This window comes from Sinocyclocheilus rhinocerous, unplaced genomic scaffold, assembly GCF_001515625.1.
Source record: "Sinocyclocheilus rhinocerous isolate Xijiao unplaced genomic scaffold, SAMN03320098_v1.1 scaffold2020, whole genome shotgun sequence".
Classification (NCBI taxonomy): Eukaryota; Metazoa; Chordata; class Actinopteri; order Cypriniformes; family Cyprinidae; genus Sinocyclocheilus; species Sinocyclocheilus rhinocerous.
The window spans coordinates 409,318-430,880 of NW_015661988.1; the positions used below are offsets into that span (position 1 = coordinate 409,318).

The 21,563-nt window shown below is 36.8% G+C and overlaps 2 protein-coding genes across 3 annotated transcripts in view; one reads left to right on the plus strand and one right to left on the minus strand.

Moving 5' to 3' along the window:
- fam13c (family with sequence similarity 13 member C) overlaps positions 1 to 6,753 on the plus strand; it is a 29,029-nt gene extending 22,276 nt beyond the window's left edge. Inside the window, exons 6-13 of the mRNA XM_016536808.1 lie at positions 1,626 to 1,767; positions 1,979 to 2,060; positions 2,706 to 2,902; positions 3,012 to 3,095; positions 3,211 to 3,309; positions 3,357 to 3,541; positions 4,962 to 5,063; positions 5,448 to 6,753. Of these exons, the coding sequence (XP_016392294.1) occupies positions 1,626 to 1,767; positions 1,979 to 2,060; positions 2,706 to 2,902; positions 3,012 to 3,095; positions 3,211 to 3,309; positions 3,357 to 3,541; positions 4,962 to 5,063; positions 5,448 to 5,562 (1,006 nt within the window). The 3' untranslated portion in view covers positions 5,563 to 6,753. The remainder of the gene's footprint in view (positions 1 to 1,625; positions 1,768 to 1,978; positions 2,061 to 2,705; positions 2,903 to 3,011; positions 3,096 to 3,210; positions 3,310 to 3,356; positions 3,542 to 4,961; positions 5,064 to 5,447) is intronic.
- A 30-nt stretch (positions 6,754 to 6,783) lies between these two features.
- Positions 6,784 to 21,563, minus strand: part of phyhiplb (phytanoyl-CoA 2-hydroxylase interacting protein-like b) — a 37,722-nt gene continuing 22,942 nt past the window's right edge. Inside the window, exons 1-5 of one of the 2 annotated variants that reach the window (XM_016536823.1) lie at positions 19,119 to 19,372; positions 11,072 to 11,268; positions 10,732 to 10,906; positions 9,897 to 10,014; positions 6,784 to 7,996 (exon numbers count right to left, since the gene is read on the minus strand). In XM_016536823.1, coding sequence (XP_016392309.1) covers positions 7,459 to 7,996; positions 9,897 to 10,014; positions 10,732 to 10,906; positions 11,072 to 11,268; positions 19,119 to 19,143 — 1,053 coding nt within the window. In that variant the 5' untranslated portion in view covers positions 19,144 to 19,372 and the 3' untranslated portion in view covers positions 6,784 to 7,458. Of the gene's footprint in view, positions 7,997 to 9,896; positions 10,015 to 10,731; positions 10,907 to 11,071; positions 11,269 to 19,118; positions 19,373 to 21,563 lie in introns of those variants that run through there. The other variant, XM_016536822.1, reaches the window with a different exon arrangement.

Below are 21,563 nucleotides of genomic sequence, written 5' to 3' on the forward strand. Positions count from 1 at the left end.
TGATGGGGATCAGCTGAGAGTCAGCTGATGCGAGCTTGACTAACATGACCTGCCAGAACTAACGCTACGCTAGATATGAATCCATGTGTGAACATTAAGTTGCAAAACTGATGACACAGCAGTCAGAATCTTAGGATGATATGCACAGGAGCACAGCTGATTATGTGTTGGAAAATGAATCCTGATAGTGGGAGACCAAGAGGAAATGGAGGGGGAAATAAAAACGAAGGCGATGAGGTCAAAGGACATTTGTTCCTGATGAAATACAAATCACTATAGTTGACCATGTTCTTCTGCATGGACTGACCATGAGGGAAGTTAGCCTACAGGCTCATCTACAAGGTTTCAATACTACTTACACATACAATATAATTACAGTACATAGTAGCAGTACTTCAGATGAGAGAATTTAGTTCTCAGTACAATATACTTTTCTTAAAATGTATTGCTGAATTTTACTGTATCTGCATCCTCTATTTATGCCATATACTGTAACAGTGATTGACTAGCAAAAGGATTCCTATTTCCCAAAAGGAGGTTTTAGTAAGTGTTTTGAATTGATCTCACTGGTGTTTTCTAGGCAGTGGAGTAGTCTGTCATGAGTTTCCTGCTGACTAATGCTGTAGTGATGGAAACCGACATCTGTGACGGCCTATACTGTGTGTGTGTGTGTGTGTGTGTGTGACGGGAAATAGGCAATGACTTTTCCAAAATTATTTCCCGGCTGTGTGTGTTTTTTTTTTTTGGTGTTTATGATGTTTTCAGCCTGACTCACTAGGTCTGCACTAGTAGTTAGTAGTACTAATAGACCCATACTGTACATTATTAGGGTAAATAGATAGAGTAAAATAAACTGGACAGGACAGACAGAATTGCATGGCTGCTTAGAAAATTTTGAGTTTAATTTGAGTTTAATTGATTTTGTTATGTAAAAACAAAGAGACCACAGGATGATACAGGTGATGTGAAATTATCAATCATACAGCTTAACACCATACAAAAATGTCATGTTTGGGTTTGTGTGTTTGGGGTCAGTGAGTTGTTTATATGTGTGTGTGTGTGTGTGTGTGTGTGTATATATATATTTTATTCAGCATTGATGACTAAATTGATCAAAAGTGACAATACGTTTTTAATGTTACAACATCAAAACATCCTGAAAAAAAGTATCATGGTTTCCACCAAGCACCTCAACTGTATTCAACATTAAAAATAATAATATATTTTTTTAAAGAAGCAAATCAGCATATTGCAATGATTTCTGAAGGATCATCTGACACTGAAGACTGGAGTAATGATGCTGAAAATTCATTTTGCATCACAGGAATAAACTGCATTTAAAATATATTACAGTACAACAGTTATTTTTAATTATAATAATATTTCACAGTTTTTGATCGGCTTTGGTGAGCATAAGGGACTTTTAAAAAATCCCCAAATCCCAAACTCTTGAACAGTAGTCTACAAATACTTAGAATTCACAAAAAGTGGTTCTGACAACAGAGAATCTGCATTACTATCAAAACTGCATTTTGGCAGTTTTATTAATCCGATTAATGTAGCCTAGTCTATATGATCATTGTAGTTGAATGAGTGTGTTTACATGCGTGTTCTCTTCTATTTAGGGCTCGTGGAGTTGTTAGAACGGAGGTTCCTGGAGACGCCAAGGAAGCTACTTCCATCCCACTCCTCACCAAACACATCCAAACTCTCAAGAGGAAAATACGCAAGTTTGATGAGCGCTTTGAACACGAAATGAACTATAAGGTCAGAATAATAAAAAATCCTGGATATATATCATGGAAAATTCGACATTCAGTTCAACATTCAACATTGTAGTTTAGTGCACTCTACTGGAGAAGTATAGTACTACTGTGCTGTTTGATTTTGTTTCGATGACCAGGAGAATGTGCTAATTATGATTCCAGATAAGAAGTTATAGTTCCTGAATTGAGTTTGTGCCTTTTCTCACCCACAGCCTTCACATAATGATAAATCAGTCAATCCAGAGATTTTCAGGCTCATGAGTGAACTAGCCAGGTCTCGCAAGCAGCTCAAAGGTAAGACTGCCAGTCCAAATAATAAAACTTAAGGTGATTCATTGGCCTATTTTATTCATTAAAACTATTTTATAAGATTATTTGCTACATTGGTCTCAGGACATTCCTATGCATTGTATTTAATGTGTTTGTTAACCCATGTTCTGATTTACCTTATCTTTAAAACAAAGTCAAACATAAATACATAATCAGTAGATTCAAATTTTGTTGTCAATCTTAGTTTAAAAAAATATATAATTATATAATCTATAATCTTTTTATATATTTAATTAACACACACACACACACACACATATATATATATATATATATATATATTTAAAACATATTATCTGAAAACAATGCAGACATTTTGTGGTGCTGTCTGTCAAAATGAATGTTTCGAGGAAGTTTTGATGGTTGTGTAACTATTTTGGCAACTATTTTAATGTAGAGAAATATGTTTAATCAATAGTGAAATTAAAAGTAACACTATTACTCCAAATTCTTAATGGAAACAAGTGTTGGACTAGTGAAATTCCGCTATTGTGTGACGGTTTAATTGCTTTGAATGCAATACATTCCACTTCCTGTCATTCTCTCCATTTATTATAATCCAATTCATTTCAGAATCAAACTAATGAACTTGTTCATCCGTTTCCCCAGATTTGAAGCTTAGACAGACATTTGAGGAATCCCGGACACATGAGAACAACCACTCCACAGATATTTGCAGGTACACTAACGGCCAGCAGGAGACGCCAGAGCAGCAGCACAAGCCCTCTCTGGAGGAGACAGTGGACTCACTCCTGAAACTACTACGGGAGAAACGCCAGGCCCTCGGCCTCCCAGACAACATGAAGGTGAGGCCATCTGCGGGTGCATTCTGTTCGGGTGGGTGGGGATTTGATTGTGTGCTTGTGTGGCCAGGGTTTGAGGTGATTAACTCAACACGCGCTCTTGTGTCCACAGGAGATGACCCAAAGACAGATGGCCCTGGAGAAGATCACTCTGCAAAAATGTCTGCTGTATTTTGAGAGCTTACACGGCCGTCCTGTAAGAGGTTTTTCGTATTTAAATACAGAAATGTTCTAGTTAATTAGATACGGATTAGGATTATAGCATTAATATTTGAACAAATGTTTATTTTAATGTGATATTGACCCCGTAGGGCACCAAACCAGAGGAGAAAAACCTGGTGAAACCTCTCTATGATAGATACCAGATGGTGAAACATCTCCTATGTGCGACTCCCACTATTACAACTATAGTAAGTGTTATTGTATATACAATATGTTTGTTTTGAATGTATCACAGGAAGAAGAAGAAGGCTCAGATGATGACTCCGTTCGGTACACACCCCCACCCATGTGCCTCAGTGATAAGAGAGGCTGTGGGGAGGAGGAGGGCGACAGTGACCCGGCCTTTGTGTCTCCGCTGGATGAGATCAAGACAGTGAGACAGTCAGTCATAACCATGTCCAACCTCCACGAGGCCTCCAGGTACTTAAACCTTAGTCACTGAGGAACATCACATGCAATTAAAAATAAATAAATAATGAGGTTACACTTTAGTTTAGGGACTAATCCTCACCATTAACTAGTTGCTTGTTAGCATACATATTACTAGCATATTGGCTGTTCATTAGTACTTATAAAGCACATATTAGTGCCTTATTCTGCTTGAGCATATTCTAGATCCCTTAATCCACCCCCATACCTAAACTTAACAACTGCTATTAATGAGCAGCTAATCAGGAGTTTATTCAGGCAAGAGTCATAGTTAACAGTTAGTTAATAGTCAGAATCGCTCCCCAAACTGAAGTGTGAACAATAATGATTAAGTATTTTTAAAATAATGACAGAAAATTGTTCCAAAGATATGAAGAAACAAAAGGAGAATTTTAGCAGAATGTCTAATGCCCTGTTTTCCATAATGGGCTACTATGGAATATGATTAGTGTTCAATATTTCAAGTCATATTTTGTTTGAGGAATAGAGATTTAAGTCGTTATTCACAGTCATTTCAAATATGTTGCATCGTTTGAATTGATTGTGCGCAAGAAAGATTTGAGAACTAAAGCAAAACATATGTCAATATCTCTGTTTAGCACAAAGCTATTGCATGTCTTCAGAAGCCTTGGAATGTAAATGACAAGTCAAGTTATAGAAACCACTTTTATGATGCTTTATCATTAAAGTTCAACAGCCCTAGTTCCCATTTATTTTTGTTGCATGGTAGAGTAGGGTTGCCAGATCTGCCTAACAAAGCTAGCCCAAAACATGACTACATTTTTAAAATACATGTTTTATAGTCACTAGTAAAAAAAAAAAATGTCACTTTCAAACCAAACAGCACCTTTATGCATAACACAATTTCAACTTGAAAATTACTGTATAGTGGTTAAAAAATGTACATCACAATTTTCAGAAATTAAAACATCTTACCTTAAGATTGACAGCTTCCATACATTTTTCTGTTGACTTTTTTTATTTTTTATTTTTATTTACTAGAATCATTTCTGGAGAGACCTGGCAGTTACCATAGAAACATCCGCACATAGGCTCCCTTCCAGTACCATTCTCTTACAAAAATCTCCTTACAGTGTCTCATCATCCAGCACAGTTTTATCATTGTTAGAATATAAATTGGGTAGCCTAAAATATTTCCTCATAAGCATTTCTATCAAATATGCATAGTTTAAACAACATGTCAAACCTTTAACCTGTGGCAACAGTTTAAAAGTTTAAAATGCTTCCTCTGGACCTACCTCTGGACATTCTGCAATATATATATTCTATTGTGTAAGAACGAAAACCTTACAGATTTGCGATGACATGGGTGTGTAAATGTTTCCTAATGATAAATTGTAGGGTGAGATATTCCTTTACAAACTGTGTTTTGCAAACTGTCTAATTGCAGGTCTGAGTTGCTGGAGTGTTTGCGTGAGACTCGAGCCGAGAAGAAGAGACGACGTAAAGCCATCAGAGAGTTTGAAGAGCAGTTCTTCAGACAGATGGGAAGGTAAAACACAGATGCGTTACTGTGGCATTAACACATTTTAATGGTATTTTGTTACTTTTGTCTTTTTGAGCATAGACAGGAAGGAAAAAGGAAAATAAAGATCAAAATAGTTCAGCGTAGTTAGCATAATGCACATCTAATCAATGATACACAAAGTAATACCACCAGGAAAAAAAAAACAGTGTTTCTGTACACAATATATGGATTTAGTTTTTTTAAATAAAATACATTTCCATTTATCTGCTATCCACTGATGTACAAAACTGCTTCAGTAAGGCAACTCAAGGGTTAAATGTGTGTTTTAATGGTAGTGGAATCTCACAGAGTCATCAGTTTCATGCGGTATCTGTTTTTTTCCTTTCCCTTTCCACCAAAATAATGAAGAACCGCACAAAAAGATGACCGAATCCCCATGGCCGAGGAGTACCAGGAGTACAAAAGTCTCAAAGCCAAATTACGCTTACTGGAAGTGTTGCTCAGCAAACAGGAAACCACTTAGACTATCTGAGAATTATTTCTGCCTTTCAGTATCGAACCCAATGTTTGGACCAAATTGTGTTTTTTACATTTGACATAATTGTGCCATTATGATGCTAAAATGCACTTTAATATCCTTTCTGACCACATTGGAAGTCCTAGACTCAATGGGTTGGGCCGAACCGATCAAGGCCTTTCGGTGGCTACTATCTCATAAACGCAAACATGTGCGATCTCTGTGCTGTGTACAGAGCGAGACGGATCGATACAAACCTCATTCAGATTTCAAAGGGCAAAAGGAAATATAGAGTATTCATCTATGTGTATGGAATATGGCATTTTATTTTTGGAGGAGATTTTTTTTAACCAAAGTCGAACCATATGCAATTTTCACGTTTTCTTGCTCTTGTTTGAAGCTAGTTTATGATTCTAATTAGGAACATGGTGACAATTATGCACACTAATGATGATCCGTGACTCTCTGGGGCTAGACACGATCTTTAGCCTGTCAAATAATGCAACGCTCTAGACAGAAAACAACGCAGAGCACTTAAAATAAGGGTTTTATGCAAATTTCAATGAGTTCCCTAACATATGAATACAGCAGCAACCAACCGTGTTTATTTCTCATATATCTGTCTCTCACATGAAAAAGGGAGCACAAAATGAGACATACTATCCAGAATTGAAAAGGTTCTCCCAGGAGAGCTAAGGAGAGCTAAGTATTTTTAAAGATCTATTTTATTCAAAAACGTGTTAAAGTACAGTACGTGGCCATCACAGAGCACAGTTTTCCTCCTATACATGAAGAACAAATGATACATTAAGCCAGTGGTTAAAATGAACACTGTCCAATAACGTCATACACTAAAAACAATACTGAAGCCCAAAGCAGGAGATATGTTCATGAGAAGCGGATGTGCGCTTTAAGTGCAATTCTGCTCAAGTAGCTACTCTCTGGAAACGAAACAATCAATATCTTTCCTTTCCGACGGCTCTACTGCAATGAACTATTACAATCTTTGTGTAGTGTCTTTGCATGCCAACCAGCGTAAACTGTTGAATTGTGCTACAATCAGGTGTGGTTATTCTGTCATGTTATCGTCGTCCCAGAATTTATTTGCTGTACACATCCACAATGACAAATGTAGCTTTTGAATGTTAGCTATTGTGCACGTAATTCTACATTGGTTTATACAGTAAACACATATATATATATACAGTGTATATATATATATATATATATATATATTTATGTATCTATATATTTTTGCTTTATCGTGAACCTTTTCTTTTCCATCACTACTTCTGGTTCTGTCCATTTTCTATTCACCAGTTAAAAAATAAATATTTTTCTATCTACATGTCGTATCACATTTATTATATGTTAAATCAGTATACTGGATGGGTTGGAATAGATAACATGAAACACTGCTGAAGAACAGTTATGCTAATGTCAACGTTTCCAAAAATGTTTGCAGTCATGCTACAGATACGTCCAATCACATATTTTTTGAGATATCATCACATTCATAATGCCTTATAAGAACGGTTGTCTCGATTCACCGACTTCAGCGACTTGATGAGCATTTAGTGTTAAATTTGTGTAAACTTTGGTAAACTGTTACAATGCCGCGTTCTAACAGGAAGGTCTGACAGCCAATAGGATTAAAGAAGCAGTTTGATTGACAGGGGTGATTAAGTCAACATCCCAACACCACGACATATCTAACCCAACCCCGGGTCGAGATCCATAAGCTAGTAAACGATAAAGAGCATTTTGTCAAAAGCTGTGAGACACATGCTGCGGACACCAGAAGGAATTATGGATAAGTTCGATAATGGGTAAGGAGGACGGCTAAAGGAGAAGGCGATTTTCTGTGCTGTTCAAGGCAGCAGAAGGGTTCCGATTCGTAGGTTAGCGTCCCACGCTGATGTTGCAGGTCTTGCAGCTGGGATCCTTCTTGGCGTTGACTGTGGACTGGCTCATGAGCTGGTGGCCGCTGATCTCAGCTACCGTGCCCAGGCTCAGATCCACGGGGTCGGTGTAGATGACCTCCAGGATAAGGTCCTGTGCATGGTGGAACACCAGCCGGCCGTCTTCATCCTCCGAGCACGTCATAAAGCGGTTGTTGGCGATATCCAGCGCTGGTAGGCGCTGCTTGCAGAACTCATCTCCAGACGAGCCCTTCGGTGCGATCACCAGAATGACGTAGTGATAGGCCGTGTACATGCAGTAGAAGTCGGCGAAATACAGGTTTGTCTTGGGACTGAAGAGCTCCTCGGCTGGCAGCTGGAAGCGGTAACGGCCGTACGGTGAGTCCTGTGGGGGTTTGCCCGTGTTGAACTCGGTGTTGCTGCTGAAGAAGATGCCCTCGAGCTTCCCGCTGATGGGCGAACCGTGGCTGCCGCTGTTGTCCTTCACTGACAGCAGCATCTTGTTGTTTTGGGCTTCCCTGCAACCAGAAAATTCACCATAAATGACAAATGACTTCATGGAGGTGACGTTCAGTGGTACTACAAGAATTCAGATGTAACACAAACCATTTTCTCCTGACTTTTGCACTTAACTTTACTGCCAGTGACTAACCTCCTTAAATCAGTACAACTTATTGTAGCCGGAGAACACATTACAGCTAATTCTTAAAAATGGAAACTGGAAAAGTAATAGCAAAGCTATCAAATGGTTTCAGAAGACTTGGAAAAAAGAACATGAATCTCAAGGACCACTTTCATGGTATTGATGTGATGCACTTTTGTCCTTTTTGGACCTTCACCTTCACATTTTTATTTTATGGAAAAGAGTAGTGTGAACATTCTGTTAAATGCCTCCTTTTTTTCTCTCAGAAAAACAGCATCATATAGGTTCGGAACAATAGGGTGAGTAAATGAATACATTTTAATTTTTTGGGTTGGGGGGGCAGGGGGTGAAAGATCTCTTTTTCAATCTATGGAAGCCTGTTTTCACCACAGAAGAAGACAATAAAAAAGGAAATTGTGACTTATTTCACAATTCTGACTTGGTTTCTCAGAATTGCAAGGCTATAGCACATTTCAAACTTGCTTTCAGAATTGCGTGTTTATAACGCAATTCTGATTTCTCGCAGTTTCGAGTTTATATATTGCAATTATCTTGCAGCTCTGACTTCATATCTCGCCATTCCAAGTTTGTCTTGCAATTGTCCCACAAAAAAAAGACAGAATTAAGAGATGTTAAATCAAAATAAATCAGAATTGCAAGAAATAATGTCGGAATTGTTAGATAAAAAAAAAAACAATTCGCAAGTACCTTTTTATTTTTTATTCTGTAATCCATACCAACCAGCCTTTTATGTTATGTATCATTATTAACTGTCTTCTGATTAATTCTCAGTCTGATCAGAAGTCTGTTTCCTTCTTACTATCACCTCAGAGTTTAGACCTGATCTTTATTGTTAATGCGGTAAATGAAGCTGAAATGATATGAACAGGTTGAACCACTATCTGAAACGCATGATTAATAATACAGCTATCTAATCAAGTCAGTGTGGAATTAATCTTTGAGTTTCACACGAGGTAAGTACAACAACAATAGACTTTCACTCACTGATGGGAAACCAAATTGAATTACTTTTAAATAAAGCAAGGCAATGAATTCTGTAAATCTCACTGAAGTAAGATTAAGGGGTACATTCAGATACATAAACTAGAGTGATATTAAAAAATATGATTTCTGAAGGGAAATGAATGCCCCCCCCCCTCCCCCCTCAGGAGGATTTAATTTGATTCCGCGGTGCCTCTTACATTTAAAATTGTATTCATTTCTGTTGTAAAGACTGATTTAATGGCTGTTTTAATCAAATTATACTATACAGGACAGTATTAGTTGAATAAGAGAAATTTAAATCACTGTGGTTGCGTAAAGGTAAATTCTAAGATAAAAAGAAAGATAATTCACAATAGAGAGAACATTTTAATTAAAAAAATAAAATAAAACCCAATTGGGGATTTTCTAATATGATGAGAATGAACATTCATATGAAATGAAAAATTTGTCATAATTTACAGTAGATAGTTGCCCTCATGTGTAGATAGTTGCCTTCTAAATCTATGTGACTTTCTTCTGTGGCGCACAAAGGGTGATTTTGAAGAATATCCTGCACCAATTTATTAATTATGAAATTAGGTGTCATCAAGTGTCATTCTCATACAGACCCCTGCCACATTTATTGTACAGAAAAGAGCAGCAGAGAAATTCTTCAGAATTGTATTTTTTGTGTTCCACAGAACACAGGTGTCATAGAGGTCATAGAGTTTTGGAAATAAAGCTGACTGTTCCTTTAATAATTTAGTGTCGTTATCCCTGTAGAAACATACCTTGCATGGTCAAAGTATTCTTTGTGTTGGTTTCGATAAAAGACTGAGAACCGCAGCATTCTGCCAGCGATGACCTCTGCTTTCTCCAGCAACTGTGTGAGATGAACAGTGGAATAATCTGTAGATACAAAATAAAGAAATAAAATGCCATTATGAGCCAATAACAGCCTAAATAGCTTCATGGAGGTCATAAAAGCAATACTTCAGACAAGGCTCCCAAACTTTATTGTCCACCAAACCACTTTACCCTGAGATTTTAAGTAAATATTTCAATAATTTAATTTCACATTTGCATTTTCACACTACTCTGATATTGGTTAACGATCATGTGACATGCAAGTAAATAGATACAATATTTTTTTTTAGTAAATGTTTTATTATAAACGTTTTAGTTGTGATAGTGTCTCAGTCTGCGTTACATTCCCACTGGTGTTAATCATTTTATTTTACGCTACACAGCTACAATAGTTATTTTTATGTGCTCGTCACTAATATTTATATAATTCCTCACTTTCATATGTTCAACAAATCCTTGAGCTTTCATTTTGGTGGAATACTGGTGAAATAAACTTCCACAAAAATATTGGAAATTATGCCAATGAAGGTTAAACTTGCAGCACATGCAGATACAGAGTTTGCTGCATTTACTGTAAACTGAGCCGCTCTTTGATGCTGTAAACACTAAGCTACTTACACATGTACTGAACAGTGCCGTGCGTAAGTTGTGGCATTTGATTTAATAATCGCACTACATTGTGATTATCAGGCCACCACATTTATTTATTGAAATGTTACAATTTATATAATTAATGTTAGTGCTTTAAAATTTTCTCACCGCCTGTACAGAATTCAATGATCTCGCTCCATTCCGACACGGCGTAGTCGCCATCACCCTGTTTGGACGCGGTCTGAACGGCAACAGTGTATTCGGTGCGTGGACTCAGGAACCAGTGGCCTCGCACTGTCATGGGCAAAGGGACTGCTTTTGCTACCAGTTTAGTGGGGACGTCCTAGAGGAGACGGATAATAAATGAGATTAAACAGTCATGTTCTTGCAGTTCTCTTTCTGCAAACACATGAACCTGAGAACATTACTGAAGATCAGCTTTTGCCTACATCAGGTCAGATCAGGATGTGTAAGAAGGAGTGAATATAGAGCTGCTGCGTTCACACACCTTGTGTTTGAACTTGTTGGCATTCTTGTTTTCTTTCTTGTTGAGGTCGATGAAGTAGTGTGTGATGCGTTCCTTTGACCTGGAGTCCATGTCCCAGCAGATCTTAAAGGAGTCGCATGTGATGTTGCTGATTTTGATGTTCTGGGGAACAGGAAGTTCCTCCATCTCTGCAATGCCGCTGTCCAGGGACTTATTTCCTGAGAGACAGATAGAGATGTTGGGAGAGGGAACAGAAAGTCTGAAGAAACTCTTTAAAGGGGTCCTATTATGCTTTTTCACTTTTTCAACTTTAGTTAGTCAGTAATGTTGCTGTTTGAGCATAAAAAAGATCTGCAAAGTTACACAGCTCAAAGTCGATTTCAAAAAGAGATATTTTATTTAACAGAAATCACTTTTCAAAAACTACAACGGACGATTCGTTTGGACTACAACGCATATTTTCCACAAATACCGACGAATGGGACGAGACCTGGTTGAGCTGCACTAGAGAAGGCAACGAGTGTTATCACTATGTCGGAGACACGCTAGCTTTCCCAAGGCAGACGAACTTAGAGTGGTTACAATCATCCGGGTTTAAATCGCGCTCAAATTGATTTGATTTTGACGCAATATTTACACTGAAGCTCGCAGGCGGCTATGGTAAGGAGCGTGACATTTCCCGACCAGGTGCCGAGTGCAGCCAATCACAACACACAATGGCCCAGCTAACCAATCACAGCACATTTCGTATTTCAGAAGTTGGGCCTTCATTTGATACAGGAACTATTCGAGCCGTTCATGCCAGACTGGGGAGAGAGGTGTTGTAATAATGTAAAATATGTGAAAAATAATGCATTTTTCGAACAACCTAGTATGAGAGCCTGTTCTAGTACACCCCCAAAACAAAATCAAGACTTTGTAAAAGAGCATAATAGGACCCCTTTAAGGAAGATGCTGTTTGCCTTACTTTGTCAACCTAAAAGTGGATAAAACTGTCTTTCGGAAGATATAGACATATTTAAAATGTTGTCTTTCTCTTCCGAGGAAACAAACAAAAACATTGATGACTCATCATGTACTCAGGGGTGTGTCCAAATCTCTGTCCAATCAAATGCTCTCTAGAATAAGAATGTCCCTCCCCCAATACCACCTTCCTAGCAAGCAGCAAGTCATCGTTGAGTTTGATATTTATCCTGACACATTATTTTCTCCAGTGATATAAGCAAGCACAGCACTTTTACTGCATGCAAAATGATGAACTAGCAGCTTAATCTGATCAAATATTAATAATATAATTAATAATGTATGTTTTATACCATTATTAGATTTTTTTACATGCCATGCGATGAGTAATGAGTTATACTTAGAAATAAGAAGTATTTCATAATTCATTTACCTTGTGCATCTAACACATTGTATATATTTATTAATTTCCAGTATTGACAACGCTTTTACATTTCACTTGAAATTGTTTTATGAAAAAAGTAAAACATATGAGATTTCATAACTGTAACACAAGGATGTTTCAGGGAAAAATATGCAATTATGAATATGTTGATGACTCATCATGCACTCGGGGGTTTCTGACCAATCAAATGCTCTCTAGAATGAGAATGTCCCTCCTCTTTATACAAGTAAGTAGTCAATGCTCATGTAAACACAAGAAAGAAAACAGCACTTGTAATGCCACAGAGTCTTGAAATGTGTGATTTTAGCAGTGATACAGCAAATGTTTCATGAGGGTCTGACCCTCACCCAGGTCAATACTGAACTTCAGCACAAAGGACTGCTAGCAAACAGTCACAACTGACTTGCAAGATGTGCCACAGGGCAAAGCAGTGAAGCGCTTTTAGAAAACTGTGTCATTTAACCCATTATGAGTGTTGATGGAAGTGCATTGGAAGTAGAATTCACACTCTAAAAACACTGGGTTAAAAACAACCCAATTTGGGTTGTTATTAACCCAAGGGCTGGGTAAATATAGGACAGAACCCATCTTGGGTTAAATTTACCCAGCAAATTGGGTTGTTTATTTAACCCAGCATAATGGGTTTATTCATTTTTACTATATTACTAGCCTATTTTTTTTACTTCATACATTAAATAAGATTTACAGATTAACTTAAATTCTCTAAACTTTTCTAAAATACTCCACACAACCACTGGTTTGCATGATAACTTCCTTTATTTTCCTTTATTTATCATTTACAGCATTGTTTATCGTTTTTTTAATAGGCTATACAGATTTAAACTCGTTTAACAAACATTAGAACAAAAATTCAACATTAAACATAACCTGCCAATAAACAAACAATAAACAGCTCTGAGGTCATGTTTTAACGTCCAAACAAAGTATTATATTCTGTATCTTTATGAATAAAATCGTTTATTTTATGCAAAGCATCAGGCTTTTCCATCACGCGAAAAGACCGCGACACTCGTAAAAGGTGATTCACACTGCGCGCCTGTATGTTGCTCTTCATAAAATTGAACTATATACAGCACAGTAACGATTTTATAGATAAAATAAAATGTACACAAACCTGTATTTTACCGAAGAATGCATCAATTCGATGGCGCTTAGAACTGCTCTCTCTTGAAGTCAAGACGCAAAATCCCCGCGATAAATAACTCAACCGCTGGGTTACGTCTGACCCAGGATCTGAATAACACAAAAACTACCCAAACATTGGATTGTTATGTCTGACCCAGGAGCTGCAAAACAACCCAAACACTGGGTTGTTACATTTGACCCAGGAGCTGGGTAACACAAAAACTACCCAAACACTGAAAAAATAACCCCAAAAAATGACCCAAAAGGCTCAACCCAGCATTTGGGTTAAAAAAATAACCCAGGATTTTTTAGAGTGCAGTTGGTGCGGAGTAACGTTCAACTAGATTCCAATGAGCAAGGAGATTTTGTGGTTCTTGCTTGCCACCATAATGTTAAGGCTTTCAAGATGGTTGGTATGACTTTGCTAGGTAGTTGCTAGTTTATTCTGGGTGGTTGCTAGGTGGTAAATTTAAAAGAGCCCAATTCAAAATCTCTATGTTTGGCTCAGGTCCCTCCTTCAGAGTCTATTCATATTTTTACTGCTGTTTTCTTGTCTGCCATATAAAAAAGTCTGATCTCTGACACTTAGACCCAAAAGGTTAAGTACTGAGCCTCACTAATCAGTAATTGTTGAGTTTTTGTTTGTGTTATGATTAGTTTAATCATCAACTGCTCAACTGGATTTGCAATTCTCTGGTTGATTTGTGCTTTTAAATTTAGTGGACTTCCAGACTACAACTCGCATATTGCACTCCAAATTGCAATCACCGTCTTTTCATGTGTGGCTTTTTATCATGTAATCAACACACTACACAATCAGACCCACCTCAGAGCATTTCCCTTTCAGCTCTGAAATAAATCAGAAGACAACACAATCATCATTGAGACCTGGTGAAGGTCAAATCAGCAAAACAGCTTGCAGCCCTAAATGAAAACTAGCACACAGCATAACAACACCACAGTCTCTATATGGGAAAAATTACCAACAATATCAAGAATTCCTGCATATTAAAAAGCAAAGTGACTATACAATATTCTATATAATATCTATATATATTGTCCAATTTAGTGCACCTTTTGAAATGAAATCTGATATTATTCTTTTATCTTTTATTTTATTATGTTCTCCAGTGTTGCAAGATGAAAGCAAGCACAGCACATTTACTGCAAGTAAAATGTTGAACTAGCAGCTTAATCAGATAAAATAATAATAAAATAATTATTGTATATTTAAAATGCTTAATTTCCTTTTTTTTTTTTTACATTACAGTGTCATGACATGGCTAAATAATTTATACTTAGAAGCAACAGATATTTCATATTTAATTTACCTGGAGCATCTAACACATTACATATTTAACTTTACCAGTATAGCTTTACTAGATATAAATTTCATACTTCACTTGAAATTGTTGTATAAAAAAATATCGGAAAGTAATATCTTATCATGACAAATTTACAAAGATATTTCAGGTAAAAATATGCAATTATACAATAAATAAATAAATATGTAAATACCCAGAGTTTTATTCTCACATGCTGCTGTTTCTGATATGATTTCTAAGCTGTAAAATAAATAAATAAATTAAAATTCCTACAAATAATCTCCCTACCAGTTTATTAGTAAAAACACACAGAAGTTGACCTGACAACATATGTCGCCATACGCCAAGAAAAATAATTTCACATTCTTACAAATACCATACACTTTGGCATCTTGTGGTATTTTTTAAAACAATTAGTGGCACAAATATAATGTTTCTGCTGTCCAAAGCTAAATATTTCCTTTATAAACATTAAATTATATATAAAAAAATATATTAAAATGACCTGTTTCAAACATATCAAATATCTGAATACCCTACTTTATGGAGTGGTTTTAGCTTGTCAAATCATTGAAGTTCTCACCTGAATCTGACAATTAAAATCATAATTCATAATCATAATTTTTATCATAATATATGTAACTTATATTCAACTCAATGTATGAAAAATATTTTTAATTATGAAACAAATAATTTTTGTGTCCCACATTTTGCCTTGAACCTTGTTACTGTATGATTTTCCTCGGAAAAAATTTTTTTTTAGCATCCTTTAAAATTGTGACACCCATGAAGGAAGTGACATAATTTGGACTCTTTCAACAGCATGGTAAAAACTTTCATTCAGCTAGGTCAACCACAGTTATTGTAAGATAAAATGATCAGACTATTTTTATGTGAAAATGTGAAAAATATATTATGTTGTTTCCATAGACTGTATAAAAACATGGACGTAGTGTCCGTGATGTCACCCGTAGTTTTCCGAAGAGCGTTTTTGAAGCTCAAAGTGGTCGGAGCGGGCCGTCGCCATCTTGGCAGCGCGTCACCGCGCGTCACTCCCGGATAATCGAAAATGGGCAAAAAGGCGGGAGCCGGTTGCTGAAGCCACGCCCACCTAGCTCGACAGCAGTGTCAGCAGCGGCAATCCACCTGTCACTCAAGTGGCCACGCCCTTAATTATGCAGAACTTTAAGGCTTAATATAATTTAAACGGATGAGTTATAAAAAAAAAGTCAGGCAAAATTAGCTATATAGACCAAAATAATTTTTTGAACCAGGCTGTAAACATGTTTTTTTCTGCTGTAAAGTTGGGCATTTTAACATGCCCATGTCAATCCCATAGACTGCCTTTTGCAGCCAGCCTCTAGCGGCCAGTTGACGAATTACAGTTTAAGTGACTTCCGTGTTGGCTTCACGAGAGAGAGGGGGAGGTTGCCGCTTGGTTGTTTCTCAACAACTACAAACCAACAGTGGGTCCCAAAATAGCCCCCACTAAATGACACATTTCAGTAACAGAGATGCAAAAATTACTTGAAAGTATTTGAAAATAAACTCAGTAATAAAGTTTGACCTCCCAAATTTGACGATCACCATTTTCCGAAGTTTAAGCACATTCTTTCATTGACCATTTGTTCAAAATAAGACCTAAAACTTTCCCTAAAAATGTGTCTGTTATACTGGGCCTTTGGACTGAGGAGGCTTAGCTATTCAAGCTCTAACCCTAAACTCTCTCTGTCCTGGCGCCAAGGTGGCCTGTCCATTCACTCCAGCTCTATAGGGAGACACGAATGAATGAACTTTAAAGAAAGAGAACACAAAAAAGCCAGAGAAAGCCTGCAGGATTGGTACGCAGACACATTACCTGCCCAGTCAGCTAAAACCAGTGTGTAAACACACACCGGAGAAAGAGAGATGAAGGCAGTCGAGTCAGAGCTGGAGAAGCACCATACGGGAGACGTCCTCCTGTGTCTCTTCAGATGGAGCGTTATAGATGAGCGAGCTCCTCTCAGCCACCAGAGAGAGGCTGAATGAATGATTCATAGGCAGCCCCTTACTGTAGCTCCCAGCGCTGAATCATTTCTTGTTTTATCTCTTGCCTGCACTATATGCGTTCTCAGAACAAAGACTCAGGATAACAAGAGATCGCCTACGTTAGGGAGGAGCGCTCTGACACCCAGTACTGTCTCACTGGCATGCTATTATCTCTGCTGAGAATTACTTCTGGAACACTTTGTTACTTTCAACTACAAAATAAAGAACTTGTTACGTGGTAGTTCCATATCACAAGTGTTTCTAATTCACAACCAGAGGGTCTGTGAGACAAGAGAATGAGGAAGTCTTGTTTAGTGTAATTACTGCGATTGGTTTGGTTTGCTATTGGTTTCCAGTATCAAGTAGCTGTGAGATGTTAAATGTAGAGCAGCACAGGTCTTCTAACACAAACCCACACAGCTAATGCAATTAAGTCATTCACATTCATAAAAACAAACTCAAAATAAAATTCAAAATGTAATTCAAAATAAAGGAAATTGATTTATAATGTGGATGCATGCTTTATAATGTTATTTCTTTCAAATAAATGCTGCTCTTTTCAAATTTCTATTCATCAGGAAAATGAATAATGGTAATATCTATATATACACTATCTATTTATAGTTATAATATTAATCAGCACAACCGTTTTCAAAATTGCAATAGACTATTTTAGGACCATTTTGAGTTATATATTTTCCATGACATTATTTTCATGACTGTTAGAAACATATTCTCTCTTTTTTTTGTGCAAACTCTTATTGACTTTTAACATTAATAATACGAAGAATTTTTATTTATTATTATTATTATTATTATTATTTGTAATTTTCCATGACATTATTTTCATGACTGCTAGGAACATGTTCTGCATTTTTGTGAATCTCTTTAAATTCTTTAATGTAATGCAGTATTTTGATTATTTGACTGTAACTAATACAATGAGTAAGTAATGAAGGAAAATACAACAATTACTATATATGTACAAATTTTAAAGATTTGGAATCACTATGAAATGTTTTTGAAATAAATATATTTTTTATGTCTCTGAAAGAAATCAATATTTGAATTCATAAAATATATTTTTTTATTATTTTTTATAGTTGTTATTTATTATTATTATTATTATTATTTTAAGGGGGAAAATGTCATGTTGTTGACATGTTTTGTAACAAATAAAAAGCTCTGTGCAGATCTGTATTCATTAAAAATCATACTTTAAGTCACCATTCACAAAATAATCCCACCTCTGACGTAACCTTGTTATGAGATTTTTAAAGTACCAAATTATTATTATTATATTAGTAATACATAGTGAATAATAATAACAACAATAATAATAATAATAATAATACTTAATATTATTATTATTAATAATACGTTTTATTTTTTATAATATTTGGAAGATTTTATATTTGTATACAAAACTAAGCATTTAAGCATAAACAGTTAAACCAAAAGATTTTAAGGAAATAATTTCATTCAAGTTTGTCCAAATGCTTGACTGGCATTGTATATGTTTACAGTGTGTATAATAGCACATAAGCACACAATAGTGAATGACAACTCAAGCAGCACTGATGACTTGTCATGTAGAATCATCATCAAAGATCCGGACACACAGTCATGCACAGGAAACCCATTTTAGCAAATCTTCAGTTACTATGAATGCAAAACACTTCTAATTTCATCTTCTCTCCTTGTAAGGACATTTGAATGGGGTGATATGAAGGCATGAGGGGAACCTCCTTCTCCCTAAATAGTGCTACTGAAATCTCCATCCATGATGATGGTTAGCGTGGTTACGCAGATGTTATGTTACTTATTACTCTATAAGTTGTGTAATTTAAATTAAGAAGATTATCTAAGTAAATAAATCCTTAGCAAACATATCTATGCAACGAACCCATTTCTTTCTCCGTCTTTCCATGATCAGTAATATCCTCTGTTGGCTTTATTTGCTCTAAAATAAACTGCCCTCTCCTTTCGAAGATAGCATCAGTAATCCATTATCAAAAAGGACTCAATAATTGCATTTCTGAAAAAGCAATAGCAGAAATATACCAAAGCATTGAAGCGTTATCCTTTCATTAACACAGACTCGTTATATATCAGTCACAAGGTCATAGCATCTGTTTCACTAATGAGCACATATACTCACTCTGGCTTTCATCCGCTCTCCGCATCCGGTTCCAGGTAATGTTTGTTCACAACTGACTAGAAAAACAACTGGTGATGCAAAAGCCTAAGCCTGCAGGAGATTATATCCGAGGACAGAAACCGCTACACCTACCAGCTGGACAAATGCTGTGCTCTCATGGGCTCCTTCAGGCAGGAGCAGCAGGTGTAATGCAGTAGCTAAGGCTAGTGGACATGGTCTGCTGTCCAGTCCCAGCGTACTGACCCGTCTCCAATGCACCCTGAGCCTAAAGTGCACGCCATTGGCTTAGAGCAGCTTTAGTGTTTGTTTTACAAGCCTAGCACACTCCCATAGGAGGAGCCCGGATTATGTCATCAGCTGGACTCAGTGTTGGACTGAAATTTCAGAGCGAGGAGTGAGGGAGGGAGTGAGAGAGAGAGAGAGAGAGCTGGGTTGTCTCTCAGTTGGGTAATCTGGTCACCCGCTCCCATTAGGAAAGGGGAAAATATCCTTTGAAGTTCTGCATCCCTCCCCTTCACCATACCTTTTGCACTGTCTGTCCTATTTCCAAAAGATGACATCATTCTTATAACGGACATCAGTGTATTGGAGAATATCTTCTATTGCGGTAATAGAAAAGAAGAATCCGTCTGTTCTGGGAATGTGACATTGACATTTTCACAGTACGTGTTAAAAAAAAAAAAAAAAAAGGGGAGGAGCCAAAAAGGTTTGCAATGAAGGTAAAAATGAATGCTCTCAAATCCTTTGAAGTTCTGCATCCCTCCCCTTCACCATACCTTTTGCACTGTCTGTCCTATTTCCAACAGATGACATCATTCTTATAACGGACGTCAGTGTATTGGAGATTATTTTCTATTGCGGTAATAGGAAAGAAGAATCCGTCTGTTCTGGGAATGTGACACTGACATTTTCACAGTACGTGTTCGACATTCCACTAAGATTTCATACCTTCTGACACCTCCAACTATAAAGAGAGGAACAAAGTTTGGCAAGACAAGTTTTGAATGTTGGTTTGACACAGCCTTGCCTCAAAGATTACAGATTGTTACTTTAAAGGTTTGAAGTCGTATGAAGATAGATTGCATAAGCAATTTGAGGAGACATTTGTAGCTTGAAGATACATAGACCTTGCTGGTTGCTAGAGTGTTCTAGGTGAAGAGACAGACAGAGGATAGATAGATAGACACATTATATAGACAAAAGTATTGGGACACACCTCTTAATGATTTAAGTTACGAGTCCGACTCTCTAACCATTAGGCCACGACTTCCCCACGTGTTTGACATTCAACTATAAAGAGAGGAACAAAGTTTGGCAAGACAAGTTTTGAATGTTGGTTTGACAGCCTTGCCTCGAAGATTACAGATTGTTACTTTAAAGGTTTGAAGTCGTATGAAGATAGATTGCATAAGCAATTTGAGGAGACATTTGTAGCTTGAAGATACATAGACCTTGCTGGTTGCTAGAGTGTTCTAGGTGAAGAGACAGACAGAGGATAGATAGATAGACACATTATATAGACAAAAGTATTGGGACACACCTCTTAATGATTTAATTCAGGTGTTTTAATCAGACCCATTGCCACAGGTGTATAAAATCAAGCACCTAGCCACAGTGGCGAGGCTACGGGTGGGCCTGGGCCCACCCACTTTCAGCTGTGGCCCACCCAATGAGAAGTTGGTAATTTTCCAAATGGATGTAATTTATTAAACGATAATAATAATAAATGTCTTATTTCACTATAACTTTATATATTTAGTTTAAAAATATTAAACGCAAATTTTCATGGTCAATTACAGGAAGTTTCTTCATTTTCCCTCTTCCTATAGGTGCATGCCATACGCTTGTCAAAATGATGATTGGTCTTTCTGTTAGTCCCACCCACAATGTTATGTTTGCGACGTAAGAACATAAATAGCAAAATACGAGCGTTTGTGGAGTTGAATTTGAAAATAGCGAAACAAATAGGCTATCAATCAGGGGTGCGTTTCCCAAAAGCATCGTTAGCCGACTATGGTCGCAAGTTCCGTCGTTACCAACATAGTTCAACGATTGGGTGTTTCCCGAAACCATAGTTCAAACGAACATTCGCAAATAGCATTGCAAACTTATGTGGTAGGAACTACAGCTCTCGACCTGTGGTTAGAAGCATAGTTTCTTGTTAGTAAGATATATGGACTTGATTAAATTATGCTATTGGGCACAGTAAGCAAGCTAACATGCAGTACAATCTATATCTTCTATTCTATTTAAATACATATACATTTTAATCGATAAATTTTAGCGCGTCCTCAATAAGCGCTGTTTTTGAAGAGTGGGCATGTGCATAAATGCCTAAGGAACCCCCCGGAGTATGACATAAGAGGAAACCCGTGATGAATCAAACATCAAATAAAGCAAAATGACAGGGAACAAAACATAGTAAATTAGTCATCAGGTGCCATG